Below are 21,438 nucleotides of genomic sequence, written 5' to 3' on the forward strand. Positions count from 1 at the left end.
TAAGATGTATGTAATTTTCTTGTTTAGTTTCTTTACTCTGACAGGATGAAAAAGTTCATTAACTTTTGTAATTACCATCTTTAGTTTACTATGCAACTGCTCCCAAATTATCATGCCCTTAGGATATCTATGTTACCACACAATAAAACATTATTAACATCAAAATAATTACAGAGTATATTTATATATTAACTATAAATGGCAAAGGACATGATACATGATAAGTCCTCAAAGTTGGATAATTTTCAAATAGGGAAAACTGCAATAAAGTCCTTCATGGGCTGACGAAACAACCCACTAATAAAATTATTCTCTGAAGAAACACTTGGACCGCATCCATGTCGGATAAATTATCAAGATAATTTTCAAATAGGGAAAACTGCAATAAAGTCCTTACATATTGGTCTCATAATCGATTTAGTCATTATATCTTTTTTTATTCAATTAAGTCCTAAAAACCGGTAATCGTATTCAATTTAATCCTTTTACCCGGTCAATATGTCATCCAACTTGAAAAAATTACATTTTAGCCTAATTTTCAAAATTTATTACAAATTTTATACTTTTTGCCCAGATTTTAATTTTTATTACAAATTTGGTTCAATATTTACCCTTTTGGTCCATATTTTAGAACTTTGTTATGAATTCATCATAACTTTAGTTGTTTTTATAGCTTTTTTTCTCAAAATTTTGTTTCAAATATGTTTTTTCATTATAAAATCATATTTATACAAAAGAAACGTATTTTCACATAAAAAATCTTATATTTTCTATATAAAAACTTAGTTTTAAAACACTTTTTTGTATACGAAATACTTATTTATAAAATATGTATTTATTAAGTAAATAAATATATACAAATCCGTTTTTATAAAAAAAATGTATACAAAATGCATTTTATAAAAAAATGTATAAAAACACCTATTTTATTATAAATATATTTGTATGCAAACTGATATATATATATATATATATATATATATATATATATATATATATATATATATATATATATATATATATATACAAACACGTATTTCATACTAAACGTAGACATTTCTTTTGTAAAAACCATTGTTGTAAATATCGGCCTAGGCGGCACCTAAGCGCTAGGCGGTCTGCAACTGATTACGATTAGGGCTGTTAGCGGAAATTGGTCAATATCGGTCAAACTCAGGCTAGGCGGTCCTCGGCGGGAAGATTTTAAAAAATTCAAATTTTCAAAATTTCAAATATTTCACCAAAATTTACAAAACTTCAAAATTTTAAATTTTTAAATATTCAAATTTTCAAATATTATACCAAATATTTCAAATTTTCAAATTTTAAAAATTCTAAATTTTCAAATACTATTTTTTCTTAGGATATATTAAGTTTTAAAATAGTTTTATTAGTAATTTGTGGTCCCTGATTAATCCTCCGATTAATCCCCGCCAAACCGATTAATCGTTTGACCCCAGTCGACCGACGAGTTACCGCCGAGCGATTTTTACAACCTTTGTAAAAACATATATATATATATATATATATATATATATATATATATATATATATATATATATATATATATATATTCTAAACATCTATTTTATAATAAATGCATTTGTCTTCAAACACGTTTATATATAAAATGTATACAAACATGTATTATATAAAAAATTATTCAAACACGTTTTTATAAAAGAAATGTACACAAACATGATTTAATAAAAACTATAGATACACACCTATTTGTGTGCATATATGTGTGTGTGTATATATATATATATATATATATATATATATATATATATATAGATATATATATACTATGAAATATGTGTTTTTTAGATATATTTTTTTTAAATATGTGTTGCATACAAATGTATTTATAATAAATGAGTGTTTGTATACATTTTTTTTTGTAAAATGCGTTTTTTTATATATATTTTTTTATTAAAAAAGATTTGTATATATTTATGTACTTAATAAATACCTATATTTAAAAATAGATATTTTGTATACAAAAACGTCTTTTAAAAAAAGTTTTTATATAGAAAATATAAGATTTTTTATGTTAAAATATGTTTTTTTGTATAAATATGATTTTATAAAGAAAAAACATATTCGAAACTAAATTTTGAGAAAAAAAGTTGTAAAAACAACTAAGGTTAGAATGAATTCATAACAAAATTCTAATATCTGGACCAAAAGGGTAAATCTTGGAACAAATTTGTAATAAACATTAAAATTTGGGCCAAAAGTGTAAGTTTTGGACCAAATTTGTAATAAATTTTGAAATTTGGGCCAAAAATGTAATTTTTGAAAGTTGGATGACCTGTTGACTGGGTAAAAGGGTTAAATTGAATACGATTACCGGGTTTTTTGGGACTTAATTGAATAAAAAAAGATATAAGGACTAAATCGATTATGAGACGAATATGTAAGGACTTTATTGCAGTTTTCCTTTTCAGATAAGCTCTTTATATGTTCCAATCTTCCCGAGTCTGTTAGAATAACCATATGGAACACACATAATCGGAAGTCGTAAATAGAATCCAAAGCCGGGAAATACTCACCAAAATGGAACCCGGTTTCAAGACAAAATTCCTTCATCCCAAAAAGGTCAATTCGTAATCCTTGATCTCAAGAAAAAATTTCTTATACTTAATTTCAAGGGTTTATGATGACTTCCTTGCAAAAAAAAAAAGCATAAATGCATAAGGAAAGGTTCCCCTTCTACACCCATAGGAATATGGAGCCACATACCAAAGAATGTTTGTCGGAATGTAGCATCACATATCAGTCGGTGCTTTAGCTTATCTAGAATATCGACACAAATAGTAGGTTTGCAAAACAAAGTAAGGGAAGTGTCGAACGAACCGTCATGTTGAATATTGACCAAGTTAGTCAATTTAAAAAATAAATTTTGGATGGAACAACATTCTTGACTACTATAAACATTATATACCGGGATGTTCTTCATATTCCAGACTATTCTTCATATTATAGATTATTCTTTGCATTATGGAATACAGTTGTTCATTCTGGGGAAGTAAAAGAGGCGGATAAAGGTAAGGAACATGACCTTATAATAGTTTTCTAAGATACCAACAAGTCAATAATAAAAATTAAGTAGTTTTCTAAGGCTTTGAATATGAATTAACATTCCATTCCGGACAATTTCTTCACATTTTGGACTATGGATTTTTTAGTTAATAATCCATAAAAGCACATAAACAAGTAAAGGAAGTAAGAACTAACCCGTAAAATCTTAATATCATCATGATCACGTGCCATTTTTTACTTTTTCAAATATGTCAGAGATGTGTAGTATGTATCTCAGTGTATTTTAGAATTTCATTAAGTATGTAGCCAATTAGTCTACACTTGGTTCATAACGGGTTGAGTTGTAATCGACACCGGAATGACCCGTTCCGGATGGGTTGTTCGTTTTCAAAAAACATTTAGGGTTACTTTCTTTAAATTTCCATTGCATAATGGTTAGTTTAATCATTATCCTTTATTTCTAGAAACCAGTTTGTACTTTTTAGTGACTAATATTTCTAATTCATGTAGAACAAAGTGGTTCATGACCATGGGTAAAGTTTCTTTGACACGATCCGAGATTTTCAAAAACCCCAAATGGTGGATGCTTTTAGACTATAAGATGTAAGTGTAACACCTGTCCTTTTACAAAATGAAAAACTATAGTTTTGAAAATATTTTTACAACTTAAAAAGATAATTACGAAAACTTGGTTTCACAAAAACCCAAAACATTTGCTTCGGTTTCAAAACATCAAAAGGTGTACAATTGATAATATACATAACCATGGTAAATCAACATTTACATATACAATGCATAAACTAAGTCTAGTATCTTTAAAAGCTTGAGACTAATCTTCACATATATTAGTTCTTTGCACCTACAAGCTAATCTTCACATATATTACTTCTTCGCATCTAATACATGACATTAACTAAAAGATACCTAAGACAATAATGTCTTATGAGTCATATGAGTTTAGACCCTAAACATTTATATAATTTAATAAAATATCACTTTTCATAAACGTTAATACAGTTTCATAACTATGCAATGCATGTCCTCACATAAACCAACTTACAAGTTCCATCCTAGTTCCATATTCCTTTTCATTACATTTAATTTCATAGTGTAGTGTGGAATCAATCAATGCGTGACTTAGTTACTGACCACCACAGGAGAACAGTCATCCAATTATGGCTTCATCATTTAAGACTCCTACTTCGCGATGGAAAGGTACCCTTTCAGTAGAGTTTCATTAGTCCCTTTGCCGACTCCTGGGCTAGCTGAATCTTATATTACTTTAAACGTATGCACTTCTCTCAATGATGCATGATTACACATAGTAGCATGCTTTTACAAATAGATCATAATAATAACATTAAGCAATTTTTCATAAACACACACATATATATATATATATATATATATATATATATATATAATCATTTATCATAATTCCCATCATTAGTTTACTCTTTTCAAAATAATATAAATTTGAACATGTACACATTTAAAGTTTAAGTCAAGTTCTTAATTCATTAAGCCATGTACCCCTAAAGGAAAAACTACATATAACTCAACTTACTAGTTAATGAAAACTAACTATTACTTTGGTTCTAGCCTTCACTTGGTGCTCTTGATCAATCTCCTTGCAAAAACCTATTCAATAGTACACTAAGCTCTTAAAAACATGTCTTATTCCATAAAGAGATTAATTTCAATTCACTTTCACAATGACCATTTACTTGATCACATCAATATTTCATTTACAATTTTTCCAATAAAAGTAGTTATACTCCACAAATATCTCATCAGTATGAGTTAACTCATTTCGTCATAAGCTTAATTGTTATTTTCATGACAGTTCATAAAGTTAGCGTTTGTGTCCTTTGAATTCATTCCATCAATTTCACCATAAATTCATCAAATTAAGCTTAAAATCATGAACAACATAAAACTAAAGATGCAAAGCATTTGATGCGAGTTCAAGAATAAACTCCACCAATTTCTCACTCTTACAAGGAGAGAAGTGTTTTACCTTTAATTCAAGTAGTGGAGACTTAATCCTTGCTCTTGATAATCTTCTCCTTATACCTTGATGAATTCTCTAGCTCAATCTCTTAAATTCATCTTAAAAGTATCTCAACTAAGTTGTGGGTGATAACCGAGGTGAGTGACCGACCCCCCTCATTCTTACTCTAATATGTGGTGTTGGTTCGACGCGTCAAGTACCCTATGTGTACGTGTCATGTTGTCTTAATTTTTTCTCGTTATTCAACATACTCGTCGTCTCTCCTTTCTTAGTACACCATCAAACTCTGAACACGTCACATAATCTTTGCATTACTCGTCACGTTCACATACTAGAATACCCTTTCTTGTTATAACAATGCATTTCACCATTTATGTCAAAATGGTCCTTACGTGTTGTGTAACTCTTACATTACACGTTACGTTCTCTTCATTCTAGTATAGCATCTTACTTGTGATCCCTTCGTGTTATACTTCTATTACGTTCCGTGTTTTACTTAATATAACACATATTTTAGATATAACATTGTACTTTGCTATTCTATGTCAAATTACCTTTTATGTGTCTCGTAATCTCACTTACAGTTCTAGTACTTAACCAAACTTTCATCATTACTTTTACAATGCAACTACAAATAATCATAAGATCCAACTCAAAGCCAATGACCATAATAACAACTTCTAAATATCATCATGTCTTATAAAAAGGTATCAAGCCACAAACACTTAACATTTAGTAACCTTTTTCACTTTAGACCAAAATACCCTTTTACACTTAAATTCAAATTCTTTCAAAATTTTAGGGATGTTACAATCACCCTACTTATGAGGATTCTATCCTCAGAATCTATTCATAATCTAAAATTAAGATAATGTTTCATCATGTCGTCTTTTGTTTCCCATGTACGGTTTCGTCCTAAAGAATATTTTCACTGGATCAACACAAGTTCAATCTCTTTGTTTCTTAGCTTATTTATTTGTGATTATATCTGCTTCTACTAACTTTTTAGGAGCTTCAACTCTTAAGTCACTCAAAGGAATAATCTCATCATCGTTTTCGAAGTAGTTCTTCAAATAACAAACGCGGAACTCATCGTGGATTCCTTTAATTTCTAGAGCAAACCAAGCTTGAATGCTTGAGATCCAATCCTCTTCAATATACTAAACGGTCTGATGTACCTCGGACTTAACTTACCCTTCTTCCTAGATGGTATTTTCTTTAAATCTACATAACATCTTTTCCAGTTTTGATTATCCTTCATATTGGCTTGAATTACTTTAATCTTTTCGTATGTGAGCCTTACCATTTATGGGACTGTAAGTTTTTTTTCATCATATTTGAGGTAACACACATGCATTTTGCATTTCCTTCCATACACCGCTTTATACGGATGCATCCCGATGCTCGATTTATAAATATTATTATAGGAGAACTCTACTAATGGTAAGTGTTCATTCCATTTTCCACTAATAATCAATGACTCATGCGCTAAGCATGTCTTCAACGGTCTGAATCGTTCTTTCACTTTGGATGTCCATCTAGGATGATAAGTTGTGATCAAATGGATATTTGTACCCAATTCTTCTTGTAACAATTTCCAAAACTTGGAAGTAAATCTCGCATCCATATTAGAGATGATACTCAATGACATATCGTGCAATCTCACTACTTCATCCACATACAAATTTGCTAACTTTTCGAGTGGTGCTATTTCTTTTAATGCCAAGAAGAGTGAAATTTTTGTTAATGGTCAACAATGACCCAAATAGCATTGTGACCCTTACTAGTTATCAGTAATTCTATGATAAAATCCTTGGTAATCTCGTTCCATTTTCTAGCCGACACATGTAACGATTCATACTTTCATAAGGCGCCTGATGTTTAAACTTTACTTGTGTGCATGTGGGACATTCAGAGATGTACTTAGATATGAAATGTTTCATATCGATCCATTAATACATCAACTTCAGATCTCTATATGTATTCATACTCCCACGACAAATTGAGTACTTAGACTTGTGAACGTCGTTTAACACTAACTTCCGATTATCTCCGAATTTGGGGGCCCAAATCAGTCTTTATACGTCTACAAGCCCCGATCATTTTCTTTAAAAGTTATTTTCGTTCCCAATTCTTCTTGCTTTATATTTTCTTCTTTAAGAGCTTCCACTTGTGAAATTTTGATTTGTTCGGTAAGGCTAGATATCAACTCTATGATCATCAACCTTCTTTTGATTTTCTTTTGTTGTACTTTCCAGCTTAACACGTTAGCTACAAATTTTGTCTTCCCAATGTGATAAATTATTTCACAATCATAATCATTGATCAACTCGATCCACTTTTGTTATTGCATGTTCAAGTATTTTGAGTAAACACATATTGAAGGCTTTGATGATCATTGTACAACTTACACTGTGTACGACATAAGTAATGTCTCGAAATCTTAAGCACGAATACAATTTCTGCCAACTCTACTTCATCTGTCATATATCTTGTCTCGACTTCTTTTAATTGTCTAGAGGCATAAGAAATTACGTTTCCTCGATGCATCACGACACACCTGATAACTTTTGCTGAGGCATCACTATAGACCATGAAATCTTTCATTCTGTCTAGCAATGACAGTATCGATGCTTCATATAAATTTTAATTTAATATCAAAACCTCTTCCTCTTGCTATTTACCCCAAACATTCTTTATTTCATTTCTCGTGAATTTGGTAAGAGGTATCACAATACGAGAAAAGTATTGAATAAAGCATCGATAATACCCCGCTAAACTGAGAAAAAATTGTACTTCATTTGGAGTTTTCGGAGGATCCCATTTGATCACGACCCAATCTTTGCGGGATCTACTTTAATTCCGTTACAAGAAATGACATGCCCAAGAAATTAGACTTCCCATAACCAAAAGTCACACTTCAAAAGTTTTATGTATAGTTACTCACCCTTCAACAATTTAAATACCTTGCTTAGATACTTTTCATGCTCTGTGTCGGTCTTTGAATAAACGAGGATATCATCGATGAATACGATAACCAAGTTGTTAAAGAAATGCTTACAAACACGGCTGATTAGATCCATAAATGTAACACCCATACTTTTTGTAATCCAAAAATTTACCATGGTTGTACAATTACTATGGTAATAAATCACAGTAAAATATGGTTTTACAAAAACCTTTTCAAATTGTGTGACAAAACAAATATCAACAACCATAGTAAAATAGAAAGGATTATATGTGACATCCCCAATTTCACGACCAGAAAAGACTGATTTGTTTATGCTTTATTTAAAAATCAGCGTATCTTTTGAAGAATAATATTGCAGAATTTGTTCCCAAATGATAAAAATATTATCAAAGCATTTTCGAAGAAATGTATTTTAATTATATTAAAAACGTTAGGATGTCATCGTCAATACAATACGTAAGCATAAACGGAAAATAACATAGGCCTTACAACGTCTATTATTCTACTGGCCTATAACCAATAAATCTCTCATCTGATCATCACACCGGTGCTCTTATGCCACTACATGTAATACAAGAAACTGAGTGGGTCAGGCTTGGGATCCTGGTGAGCACATAGGGTTTTCAACCCACAATAATTAAATTCTTAATTTTCATCAAATCATTCAACCCGATTACCCGTTCCCGTTATCCTCACTTTCTGTCCCTAAAGTATCTAATTTATGGGACCTATCGTAATGATTATTGTAACACCTGGGTTTTGGTACACTTTTATTCATAAATTATTCATTTTATTAGAGATACTCAACGAGTTGGAAGCCCCAGACTCGTCGAGTAGAAACGAGTTTTGGATGCGGGTTTTAAGCTATCTACTCGACAAGTCAAGAGCGCTCGACTCGACGACTAGGTCTGCCTGAAGGAAACCCTAATTTCGGGGTTTTGTACCCTATTTAAGCATCTTAATCCCCATATTTACCCAACATAATTATAAATCGTTCATCCAACATAGATATCAGGAACACAGATAATAGGTACATATAGCATGTAATTTATATTAAATACTTTATATCTATGTGTAAGATGAAAATAACTATGCACTCACTTGTTAAAGTGATTACTCGAAATTTGGGCAGCGCTTCGCTTCTATCAATTTTTTTTTACTTTGACGAAACCTAGTATAATTATCACTAAGTTTTAGTCTAATATTTATTGCGACTAATTATTAGTCTAGATTCATCATTAACTCAAAGTCTACTTCAAGATCTATCAACTAAGGATAAGTGAGGTAGGACAGTTGGGAGACAGGACCATTTCGACGTATAGCCTTTCTGAAATCCAACAAACAAGCCAACGTGACCATTCTAGACACCTCTCCCGTAAGTAGTGTAGTAGCGATTTAATCGAGTATGAATGTAATCAGAGTAATCAAAGTAGTATGAACACGGAGAGTAAATAAGATCTGGTTTATAGGTTAATTATATTTTCATATACAAAGAGAATACTAGACAGAATGACTTTTAAACGTTCTATCTAACTCTGAGTACAACTCCTATCTATAGGAGAATAAGAAAGTATACAAAAAATACTAAGGGCTAAACATCAAGACTTCAAAACTATTATGCCTTAGTAAATAGATAAAATGACTTTCGAAACTGACTCAAATAACTTCGACACATTACAACATATTTGACATTAACATTCTGCCCCTTTGTAATCAGTGTCGAACTCAGTTTGTGAGAATTTGAGCAGCCATATGCATTGATCTTCGAATCTCTGATACCAGCTCATAGCCTTCTTCAGCTCAGCCTTATCTCCTTCGTTGTTTTTCTTACAATTATTCATACGAACAATAAAGTTTGTATATTGAGCAGTTGTATACCTTTCCACTTCCGAAGCTTGAAATAAGAACCTCTTAGCTTTTCCTTTCTTGTCTTTTCCCGAAAAAACTAATCCCATTGGTTTTAAACAAATTTCCCCATCAGCAAACTTCTTCAGTTCTTCTTGACTCTTCACAACTTCTTGTGCAACTTTTATTTCCTTTCCCAGTGTCGTACACAGCTCAATATCAGTTAAGGCTAGACAATCATAATAATTATCTATAAAGATTTTGATGTGACCTAGACCAAGTCTCAAAATCTCTTTTCCTGTCCCTTGAAGTTTCGAAGCGTCCATATCTTTGAGAATCAATGTAACTTGTATAAGATCATTGAAGTTCATCAATGGAAAGTCAGCAACTGAAAAATCACAAACCACATTGTTTGCCCTTACAACATGAGATCGAAAATTGTGAATCATGTTTTCAAACAACACATCCTTAGTCACGCTTATCACACGCATAATCTTGATAAGGGACTAAACCTCTTCCTGATCCTTTCCCAACACATCATGAAACCTTAACTTCATATGTAGAAAGTCATCTTCATTCTTGAATTTCTCAATAATTTTGTATTGTGTTGTGATGAACATCATTTCATTTATTGGGAAATCAAGTTGATTCATATATGTGTTCTCTATTGCATAGCTCTTTCTTGGCTTCTTCTCGAATGCATACATTTCATTATATGACACTCTTGCTTCAATATTTTCATAGCTATGTAGTTTCTTTGGATCACCTTTATCCATTGTAGGAGGATCATTTTCATAAAGCCTCAAGATGCTTTGAATTTGGCGTTGCTTCTCCAATTCTAACTCTATATCAACTATTCTTTCATCTTTCGATTTTTCAATGACTATCTCTTTTCCTTTTCCCCTTTCAGCCTCTGATGGCTTAGGTTTTGCAGAACTTTAACTCCCACCACCAATTGTCGAACCAATAACAATCCCTTTTTGAATGGGTCTTGTTGTGGTTTTGGTAGCTATTATTGTATCAACTTTCGAAAAAATTGGAGTTGTGATTTGAGTTGAAATCACCTTCCCCACCGTTTTCACTTTTTCCACTTCTCCTTTACTCACTTTTTCTCTTTCTCCTTTGTTAGCCTTCACATCTTTACCAACCTTCTCTGGCTCTCCCCTTGCACCCCTGAGACAACAGGTGGGGCACTCGTTGGTAAAAGATTGATAAATTTGGTCATAGGGGCCAACTCCTTCTATATCTCCATTTCGAGAGAATTAAACTTCTGAGTAAAGTACTTAGGAGTTAATGTTGATGTTGAATCAGACATCGTTCCAATCTCTTTTAATTCAACAAGTAAAGTACCCATCTTTCCAAAACTAACAACATCATCACTTGCCTTGGCTTCAACCTTCGGAATCAGAGATTGCTCTGATACCAATTGTAGTAGCGATTTAATCGAGTATGAATGTAATCAGAGTAATCAAAGTAGTATAAACACAGAGAGTAAATAAGATCTGGTTTATAGCTCAATTATACTTTCATATACAAAGAGAATACTAGACAAAATGACTTTGAAAAGTTTTATCTAACTCTGAGTACAACTCCTATTTATAGGAGAATAAGAAAGTATACAAAAAATACTAAGGGCTAAACATCAAGACTTCAAAACTATTATGCCTTAGTAAATAGATAAAATGACTTTCGAAACTAACTCAAATAACTTCGACACATTACAACATATTTGACACTAACAAGTAGATCAATTAGTATAACGACTTTGAATCACTGATAATTTTTTTATAGGTTCATAATAACGATAATGAACTTAAACATAAGCTATACGTAAAGTACGATAAACATAACTCAACTTACCGGTGGTTTAACGAGAAACCGGACTTTGCGCGGGCAGAACTTCTAAGCTGAAAGCTATTCTTCTCAAGGCTTTCCGGCGCTCCGGGCTTCGCTACTAACACCTAGGAGGTGCTAGATAAAAGCTTAGAGGGTTTGGGGGTGTTTGGGAGAGAATTGGTTAAGAAGGTGTGAGTTTTGAGTGAAAAACGAGCTCTATTTATAGGCTGGAGGAATTGCGTACGCATAGCGTACTCACTAGCTACGTTGGGCGTACTGTGTCGCGATTTCGTGCCAAGCCGTGGGGAAGAAGTTGTGGCCTAGATCTTGCCACGTGTCTATTTGATTATTACATATCACATTAATAAATAAATATTATAACCATTTTAACAAATTAATATAACCATCATCACAAATGGTCCATGTCTACTTCATGCACATCATACACATCATCATATCATACTATATTATAAATGAAACATTTTTCCTTTCACCACATTCATTTGAAACTCCCATGAATTTTTCCTTTCACGGCATTCATTTGAAATTCCCATGACTTTTCAATTTCTTTCTAATAATAATTATAAGTTGGTTAATAAGGTTAAATAAATATCAAACCTAAAGTGTAATCATATATAAACTAAATTTGAATATTAAAATAATATATTTACTTCTACTTATAAAGTTATGTTTTTTTTCTAACTTTTAACATATTATACTTAATATATTAGTTTTAATATAGTATTGGATGTAAACCATTATCATTTTAAAGATACAATTTTGGAACAATTTGTACAAAATACTTAAATTATTAATTTAAATGTAACATTACAGGGTCAACTTAAATATAAATTTTAGTTTAACTTAAACAACCCAAAATATATTTTGTAAATAGTTAAAAGTGATAAACTGTAGTGTCTTTCTAATAATGATTATAAGTTGGTTAATAAAGTTAAATAAATATCAAACCTAAAGTGTAATCATAAATACACTAAATTGTAATTTTAAAATAATATATTTACTTCTACTTATAAAGTTATGTCTTTAACTTTTAATATATTATACTTAATTTATTAGATTTAAAATGTTGTTGTATGTAAACCATTATCAGTTTAAAGCTACAAGTTTTGAACAGTTTGGACAAAATACTTAAATTATTAATTTAAATATAATATTACAACATCAACTTAAATATAAATTTCAGTTCCACTTAAAAAACCAAATAATGTTTTATAAATAGTTAAAAGTGATAAATTGTAGTGATAAATGCAAAAACTAAATTGTAATCTCAATTTAACTAAAATATTTCCTAAAGATATTTTTATAATCGTTAAAAGTTTTCAAATAAGTAGCTTAAAATAACTTACAATAACAATAGTTAAAAATAACTCCATATAAATTATTATATTGTTACCTTTAAAATAAAAAAACAATGTTTGATGTTTTAAAAAATTATATTGATAGAAATTAAAACATTAAGCAAATAAACTTTAAAAAATTTATTAATAATAACAACAATTATGAATAACATTAAACCATATATTATATTTAATTTTATTCATGTGTAACCCGCGGGTAGAAGTCATTCAAACGATTGACTAAACTACAATATTAAAATCTCATATTATATTTTTATTTATAAAATTATGACTTTTACTTTTTAACATATTATAGTTAACTTATTAGTTTAAATATGTTGTATTATGTGAGCAATTATCATTTTAAAGTCAGAACATTCGTATAATATTTTCTTTAAAAACAAAAACAATGTTTTTTGTTTTAAATAACTACAATCATAGAAACTAACAATATTCATCAAATAAATTTTAAAAACGTTAAATTTCTGAAACCCAATTAAAATAATTAAGAGTTTCGAAGCACGTTATTTTAAATAACTTACAACAACAATAGTTAAAAGTAAAATTATATACAAAAATTATATTGTTGTCTTTAAAAACAAAAACAATGTTTGATGTTTTAAATAATTACAATGATAGAAATTAAAATGTTAAGCAAATAAACTTTTTAAAATTAATTAATCATAACAACAACTATAAATATCATTAAATCATATATTATATTTAATTTTATTCATAAGTAACCTGCAGGTAGACGTCATTAAGACACTTAGGATTACATAATTTTAAAAGATATCTACATTATCATATAATTCAAAACAAACAATGTTTATACTAACTTATTATAAGATTTATTATATAAAAGCTAATAACAATGCCATTGATATATTTAAAAAACATATATTTGTAAAAATTTCAAATATATTGTAGTATTCTGCGCAATGCGCGAGTATTCGCCTAGTTTATATATAAAACAACACTTTGTTTTCTAAGGCAACTTCTATGACAAAAAATTCATGTTAAAATTTTGGTCGGTAAAATTATAAACATTTTAAAGTTTTCATAGAAAATATGTATGATATTTTCTTACAGAAAATCATCAATGTTTTCCAAAAACAAAAATTATGCAAATAATATTATAATCTAACCATGCATGCAAAAATGGATCTGATACCGATTGTTGGGTTTTATTCAAAATCGTTTTCCCAAAAACTCTATATACGACAACAGAAGATTTAAAATTCAAATAAACATAAAACCCTTTTAATCCACCCAGGATCATTTTGCATTCATAGAAATATTAATACAATCATATGATGAAAAGAATAACAAGCTTTGTATACTTTGATTCCTCAATGGAAGACTTGGAAGTTATGAAGATGGAAAGAGAGACATAAAATAGAGCTCCTCTATATGTATCCACCAAGCAAGTGTTACCCACCAAAGATGCTAGTCCTCTCTTGCATTATGTACTTCTTAAGATATTAAGAACTAATACCAAATTATCCTTAAGGAGAAGCACTTATAAGGACTTAAACTCTAGACTACACAATGCAAGAAAGGGGAAGAGAAGAGCACCTAGTGCTCTCAACTTTTAATAAGAGAAAGAGAAGAAAAGATTAGCCAAAACAACTATTGAGTCTTCTCTTTATATACTTGCACATGTGTACCATGGACCATACTTCTAATAAATGAAAGCATGGCGTGAAATAAGAAGCACATAGTTGTATGAAGTTGCTTCACACTCAAACTCATCACATCAAAGGGATGACCACATTTTTGACCACAAAATTCAAAGCTAGTCCAAATAAATATACAAAACATTTAAATGATACTTTATGAGTTACTGGTTGTTTCTCTCTTAGAAAATATTATTTTCATAAAATAATTTTTCCAATTAAATACAAGAGTATACAATATTTATTAGTCATCAAATTCTAATAAATAATCAATATGTGTATACTTGTTATAAGGTGTGACCCTATATGATTATATATTATTAGCAAATATCATTCTATAATGATTCTTGATCATAACAATATTTCACAACCATTCTTTGTATCTATATGTGGAGGGATTTCATACGAAGATTCTTGTGTGTAGGAAGTACCTTGAGCATATTGAGTACTAGTTAGGATTTTTGAAGGCGTTTTGGAAGGAGCGCCCATACGTTCATCAATAAATTGTGTCATATCTTGCTTATTTTCCTCTTTCATATATTGTAGACGATTTTGGATCGCATTTAGTGAGAATGGTTGTGGATCCTTGTTTGTTCCAGTACTTCCCATGTTCTTGGGCTAAGACGATCCACCACTTTGTGATGGGTTGGATCGTTTCTCGCCTTTTTCGTGACCTGTGACCACTTCTTGCATGCACCGATTCATATATTATATTGATTGGGTAAATAGGTATCATAAAAAACATATGTATAAAGCTGATAGCATGGAAATTCCTAACCAAGTAGTTCTAACAATCATAGGTAACACAAAAATTCATTTGTTTTTAAAACATCAATGGGTGTACAACTGATAATGTACAAAACCATAGTAAATCAAAATTTGCATATACAATAAACTATGACTTTCTCACCAGCTTGAAACACTTGTCTTTTAGATAATGAAATACTATGGCTTTGAGAATACTTCTACAATTTAAAAGCATAATTAATAAAATTTGGTTTCACAAAAACCCAAAACGTTTGCTTCAGTTTTCAAAACATCAATGGGTGTACAACTGATAATGTACAAAACCATAGTAAAGCAAAATTTACATATACAATAAAGAAAGTAAGTCTAGTTTATTCAAAAGATCGCTACTAATATTCACATATACTAGTTCTTCACACCTGAACTTGGGATACATGAAATTATATATAACATATGTAAGAAAATAATGTCTCGTGATCCATATGGGATTGAATCCAAAACATTTATAATATTTAACAAAATATCACTTTCATAAACTTTAATACAATTTCATTACTATACAATGCATGTCCTATCATAATGCAACTTATAGGTTCCGTCCCATTTCTATATTCCTTTTCATTACATTTACTGTCATAGTCTAATGTGGACTCAATCACCTCGCATGACTTTACTTACTGACCACCACATGAGAAAAAATAATCCTATTATGGTCCTATCATTTGAGACTCTCACTTTGCAATGAAAGATACCCTTCCAGTAGAGTCTCATTAGTCATATGTGGAATCAATCACCTTGCATGACTTTACTAATAAACCACTACATGAGAATAAATAATCCTATTATGGTCCCATCATTTGAGACTCCTACTTCGCAATGGGAGATACCCCTCCAGTAGAGTCTTATTAGTCCAATTGCAGACTCTTGGACTAGCCACCTCTTATATTACATTAAACTTATGCAATTCACTTAATGATGAATGATTACACATAGTAGCATGCTTTTAGAAATAGATCATAATAATAACATTGAGAAAAGTTTCATATATATATATATATATATATATATATATATATATATATATATATATATATATATCACATCATTTATCATAATTTACATCATTAGTTATTCTTTTCAAAATCATATAAACCTAAACATGTACACAATTAAACTTTATGTTAAGTTCTTAATTCATTAAGCTATGTACCCCTAAAGGAAAAGATCCATATAACTCACCTTACTAGTTAGTGAAAACTAATTACGATTTTGGCTTCTACCCTTCGCTTGGTGCTCTTGATCAATCCCATTGCCAAAACATATTCAAGTGTACATTAATCTCTTAATAACATGTCTTATTACATAAAGAGATTAATTTCAATTCAATTTCATAATGACCATTTAGTTGATCACATCAACCTTTTATTTCCAAATTTTGTTAATAAAACTAGTTATAAATCACGAAATATCTCATGCATGTGACATAATTCTTTATGTCATAAGCTTAATTTTCATTTTCCTACCAATTCATCAAGTTAGGATTTGAGTCCTTTGTATTCATTCCATTAATTTCTCCATAAATTCATCATACTAAGATTAGAATCATGAACAACATCAAACTAGCTAAATATTCAAAGCATTTGATGCAAGTTGAAGAACAAACTCCACCACTAAAATTTGCTCACTCTTACTAGGAGAGAAGTGTTTTACCTTTAATCGAAGTAGTAGAGACTTAAACCTTTCTCGTGATATTCTCATCCTTGTACCTTGATGAATTCCATGGCTTAAGTAGTCAAATTTGTCACCAAAAGCTCTTAACTAAGTCGTGGGTAAGAAATGAGGTGAGTGACCGACCCCCCCCCCCCCCTTCATTCTTACAATAATCCTTGACGTCGGTTTGACGTGTCGCGTACCATGTGTGTATGCGATGTTTTTTTAAAGTTGCTTCGTGTTATACAACATACATATTGTCTCGCCATTCTCAGTATAACATCACACTTTGAACACGTCACATAATCTTCGCATTACGTGTCACATGCACACAGTAGAGTACATTTTCATGTTATAAAAATGTACTTCAACGTTACATCAAAATGGTCATTATGTGTCGCGTACCTCTTACATTACGTGTCGTGTTCTCTTCATTATAGTCTAACATCACACTTTCAAGCCCGTCGTGTACTACTTTTATTACGCGCCTCGTTTTACTTAATATAATACCTATTTTTGATATAACATTGTACTTTATCGTTCTATGTCAAATCACCTTTTATGCGCTGCATAATCCTAAGACTATGCTTCACGTAATCCCACCTACAATTCCAGTAGTCAACCAAACTTTCATCATTATCCTTACAATACAACTACAAATAATCAAACGATCAAATTCGAGTCCAATGACCATAATAACAATTCATAAATCTCATTTTGACATATAACAAGGTATTAACCCGCAAAACACTTAACATTTTGTAACCTTTGACAATTTGGACCAAAATACCCTTTTACATTAAAATACATATATCACAAATCTTTCAAAAAATTTGGGAGGTTACAGTCCGTTCATTTTATTTTTCTTCATCTTATTTTTTTCATGTCACATGAGAGTCAAATCATTGTTCATCCTCCTTCCTCGCTTGTGCTCTATAGGTGAAAAAGTAAGGAATGAAGAAAAGTGAGGTGAAACATTACGTTGCATTCTCACCGTGAAAGTGCAAACCATTAGGGGGAAAAAGGAGGGGCAGTGTTCACTACATCTCATCGCAAGCCAAGTTAGCTCATCGCATGGTGCAATGAGACAACACACTATAGCTTTAGAGAAAATCTCTGTCTTGTCAATTCTTGTTATAATTAAAAAAGGGTTAAATTTTAATTACATTTTATTTATTGGTTTAATTATATCTCAATTTTAGTACGGGCTTGTATTCAAATCCATCAATACTATATCTATTTTGTTAGTTTACTTAGTTAGAATGCTTGATTTTGTTCAAGAAATTCTAAGTTCAATTTTGTAATATTGTTTTTTAATAAAAACTAAGGTTATGTTTAACACATCATGACTAGTTTATCATCTAGTTTATTTTTTGAGGTTTTTTTTAGATTGATATGACAAACCAACAAATAGCTTATAAACTAGTTTTTTAGAAGTTATTCAAACAAGTTATTAAGTTTTTTAATTTTTTTACCAAATATATATTTTATTAATTAAAAAAAATTCATTCTGTACATATCATTTTACATATTTCAGCTAGTTTAGCAAATATTATTTATTATAATCTAGCAACTAGTTTTTCCGTCATAAGCAATTTTCTAGCTAGCATGCCTTAAGATAATCTAAATATTTTTTCCATGTAGGCTTGTTTTTTTTTTTTTTTTTACTCATGATCGACCTTAAAATTTGACCCTGCCAAAACCACAATTTCTAATGTTACTCTTAAAATAATACATATTTTTTGTTATATGGTTTACATGAATTAATTTAATCTCATAAAAATAACATTGATATATGTCAAAAGTTAAAAAAATAACCCACATTTCTTGCATTCCCTGGTTAGTAGATGCCAGGAGTATATGTGTTATCGAATTTCTAACGGATACATTTATTACGCAGTTCTCTGGGCAATGAAAAATCTTTTATTCTGGCTTTTAAAATTCCCTTTCATTAAGTGTAGCCATCGAATAAATACTTCCTTCTGCCTGCTCATTTATCTATAGCAAAAGAACAAGGTATTTTTTTTCCCTTTGTTTCCATCTATTGCCTTGAGTTTAACAGTCGATTAGGAACCCTAAAACTAGTTCTGTGTTAGCAGCTATAACTCGGAAGATTTATACATTCTTTATGTTTGATATATGTATGGGCATTTGTTTGAATATAAACACAAACTGTTTATGTTTTTGATGAATATAACTGTCTCTTAGATTCGAAAAAACCATTAGAATATATTTAAATATTGACAGGTGCAGCTTTGGATTGATTGTGCATGCAGATACGATCCAATCATTTACCAACATGGCTTTACATCATCCATTTCTTATCAATTTTTATCATGGAGGAAATATTAAGTATGAGAATGGAGCCATCAAGGGGGACATATCAACATCAAATTTTATGATTCCAGTTTCGCGTAAAATGCGGTATGGAGATTTTGTTAAGTTGATCTATGAACACTCTGGGGTTGATAATAGAACGTTCAAGATGAAGATCACCCTGCACTTTGAACTATGTGGCAAACCTAAGTCCGCACCCATTTTCAGTGATGAGACTTTAGATTTGATGTATTTTTTAGCCAATAAAGATCCAAATTTTTGTGCTCAAATTCACGTTGAGACAATAGCCATTCCATTCTCTGAACTGTTAGAGGAATGGACCTTAGATGAAATCGCGTGCTTCTATTGACAAATGTCCTAATATGATGTACCAATTAAAATATTGGAATCCTTACGTTTATTACGAAATGATAAGTGACAAGCAAGAATTTTTTCTTTGGTCTATTGGTATTTGTTTGTTGTAGAAGTTGTCTCTATCGGCTTATGTTTATATAGTGGGCATTCTCCGGGCTAGTTTCAATCATGCTAATGGTAGACAATTAATATTGAAACCTTCATACCTTTGAGGTGATTAATAGGGTCTAATGTGATGATTTCATCAAACTTTTCTTATGAAATTAAAAAGAGAATTGCATATAGCTAGGTTCTCAACTTCTGAGACCAAATGGTGCAACGACACCATACACCACGGTAGGTTGAGGTGTCACCGTTGGACTGTGGTGGTGACCACCCCCGCGTGCGACAATTGCACCACACTTTATTCTCCATTTTTTTCTTTTTTCATTGTTATTAAATTATAGAGTAAATTACACGAGTCCATCGTGTAGGTGATAAAACACACATTTAGTTTGTATTTTCAACAATTAACTCGAATTGTCTCTCGTTTGGTTAAAAGTTGTACATGTCATCCATCGTTAGTTTACATTTGCACGTTGCATCACTTGCGAGACATATCTTTTTTATTCTTTTTTTGATTTTTTTTATTAAAATTATTTATAAACTCTAGTGCAAAAATGACATACGACAACACTTTTCCCGAAACCTCCCTGCCACACTTTGATTATTCAAGTGCTAAAGCTCAGTAGTAAAAATCTCGCCTAGTGTTAGCCATATTTTATTTTGAGATACGTGTGACGATTGTATATTTTTTCGAAAGTATTAGCTACTGTTTTAGATTAAAAACATGACAATTATCAGCCACACTCGAAACATGTGACCAAATGTGGCCAATTGCCAAGGTATTTATTTGATATTTGGAAGGTGTTTGTGATTGTTTTTATGTGAGCCGATAAGTAAGTATATGGTCACATGAAACAATTTTTTGTGTTTGAATAATAGAATTGAATTAGCCACATGAACGTGATGTGGCTAAAAGCTTATACATATGGCCACATAACATATTTTGGGTGACGAATGAGTGATGTTTATTTGTCACATAGTAAAAGAAAGTAAAGTAGTGATTATAAGTAATGTATAGAGACATATTACGTTTTTATTTGTCTAAAAATTTACAATGGCCACGGTAAACTAGAAAAAAACATATGATTGTTCGTAGTTTAGAGTCACACTTTAATTGCTTATGTGTGTCGACATGTAACAATACTAATCCTAAAGGGAAAATGTAACATCTAGAGTTTTCAGGTATTTCCAAATCCCTCCTTGCTTATTATTTTTGTCATTTCTAGTCCTTGGGAACAGAAGATTGTAGCCATGGGATGCCCTAATGGCAATTTTGGTAATTCTGGGCAGGAGGAGTACGCTAAGCGTATATAAGGGTACGCTAAGCGTACTAGGGCGTGCCCTAGTACGCAGGGCGTACTCATGTCTGGATGAAAACCCTAATATTTAGGGTTTGGGTGGTATATAAGTGTCCTTATAGCCCATTTCTCCCAA

General features: G+C 30.7%; 1 protein-coding gene across 4 annotated transcripts in view; it reads left to right on the forward strand.

Moving 5' to 3' along the window:
* LOC145117187 (1-aminocyclopropane-1-carboxylate oxidase homolog 1-like) overlaps positions 1-19,910 on the forward strand; it is a 31,926-nt gene extending 12,016 nt beyond the window's left edge. Inside the window, exon 4 of one of the 4 annotated variants that reach the window (XM_079053482.1) lies at positions 19,485-19,909. In XM_079053482.1, coding sequence (XP_078909608.1) covers positions 19,485-19,610 — 126 coding nt within the window. In that variant the 3' untranslated portion in view covers positions 19,611-19,909. Of the gene's footprint in view, positions 1-18,147; positions 18,410-19,108; positions 19,139-19,455 lie in introns of those variants that run through there. The other 3 variants (XM_079053483.1, XM_079053485.1, XM_079053486.1) reach the window with 3 other exon arrangements.
* Positions 19,911-21,438: the final 1,528 nt, after the last annotated feature.

Source organism: Lactuca virosa, chromosome 5 (genome assembly GCF_052849685.1).
Source record: "Lactuca virosa cultivar CGN04683 chromosome 5, Lactuca_virosa_CGN04683_v6, whole genome shotgun sequence".
Classification (NCBI taxonomy): domain Eukaryota; kingdom Viridiplantae; phylum Streptophyta; class Magnoliopsida; order Asterales; family Asteraceae; genus Lactuca; species Lactuca virosa.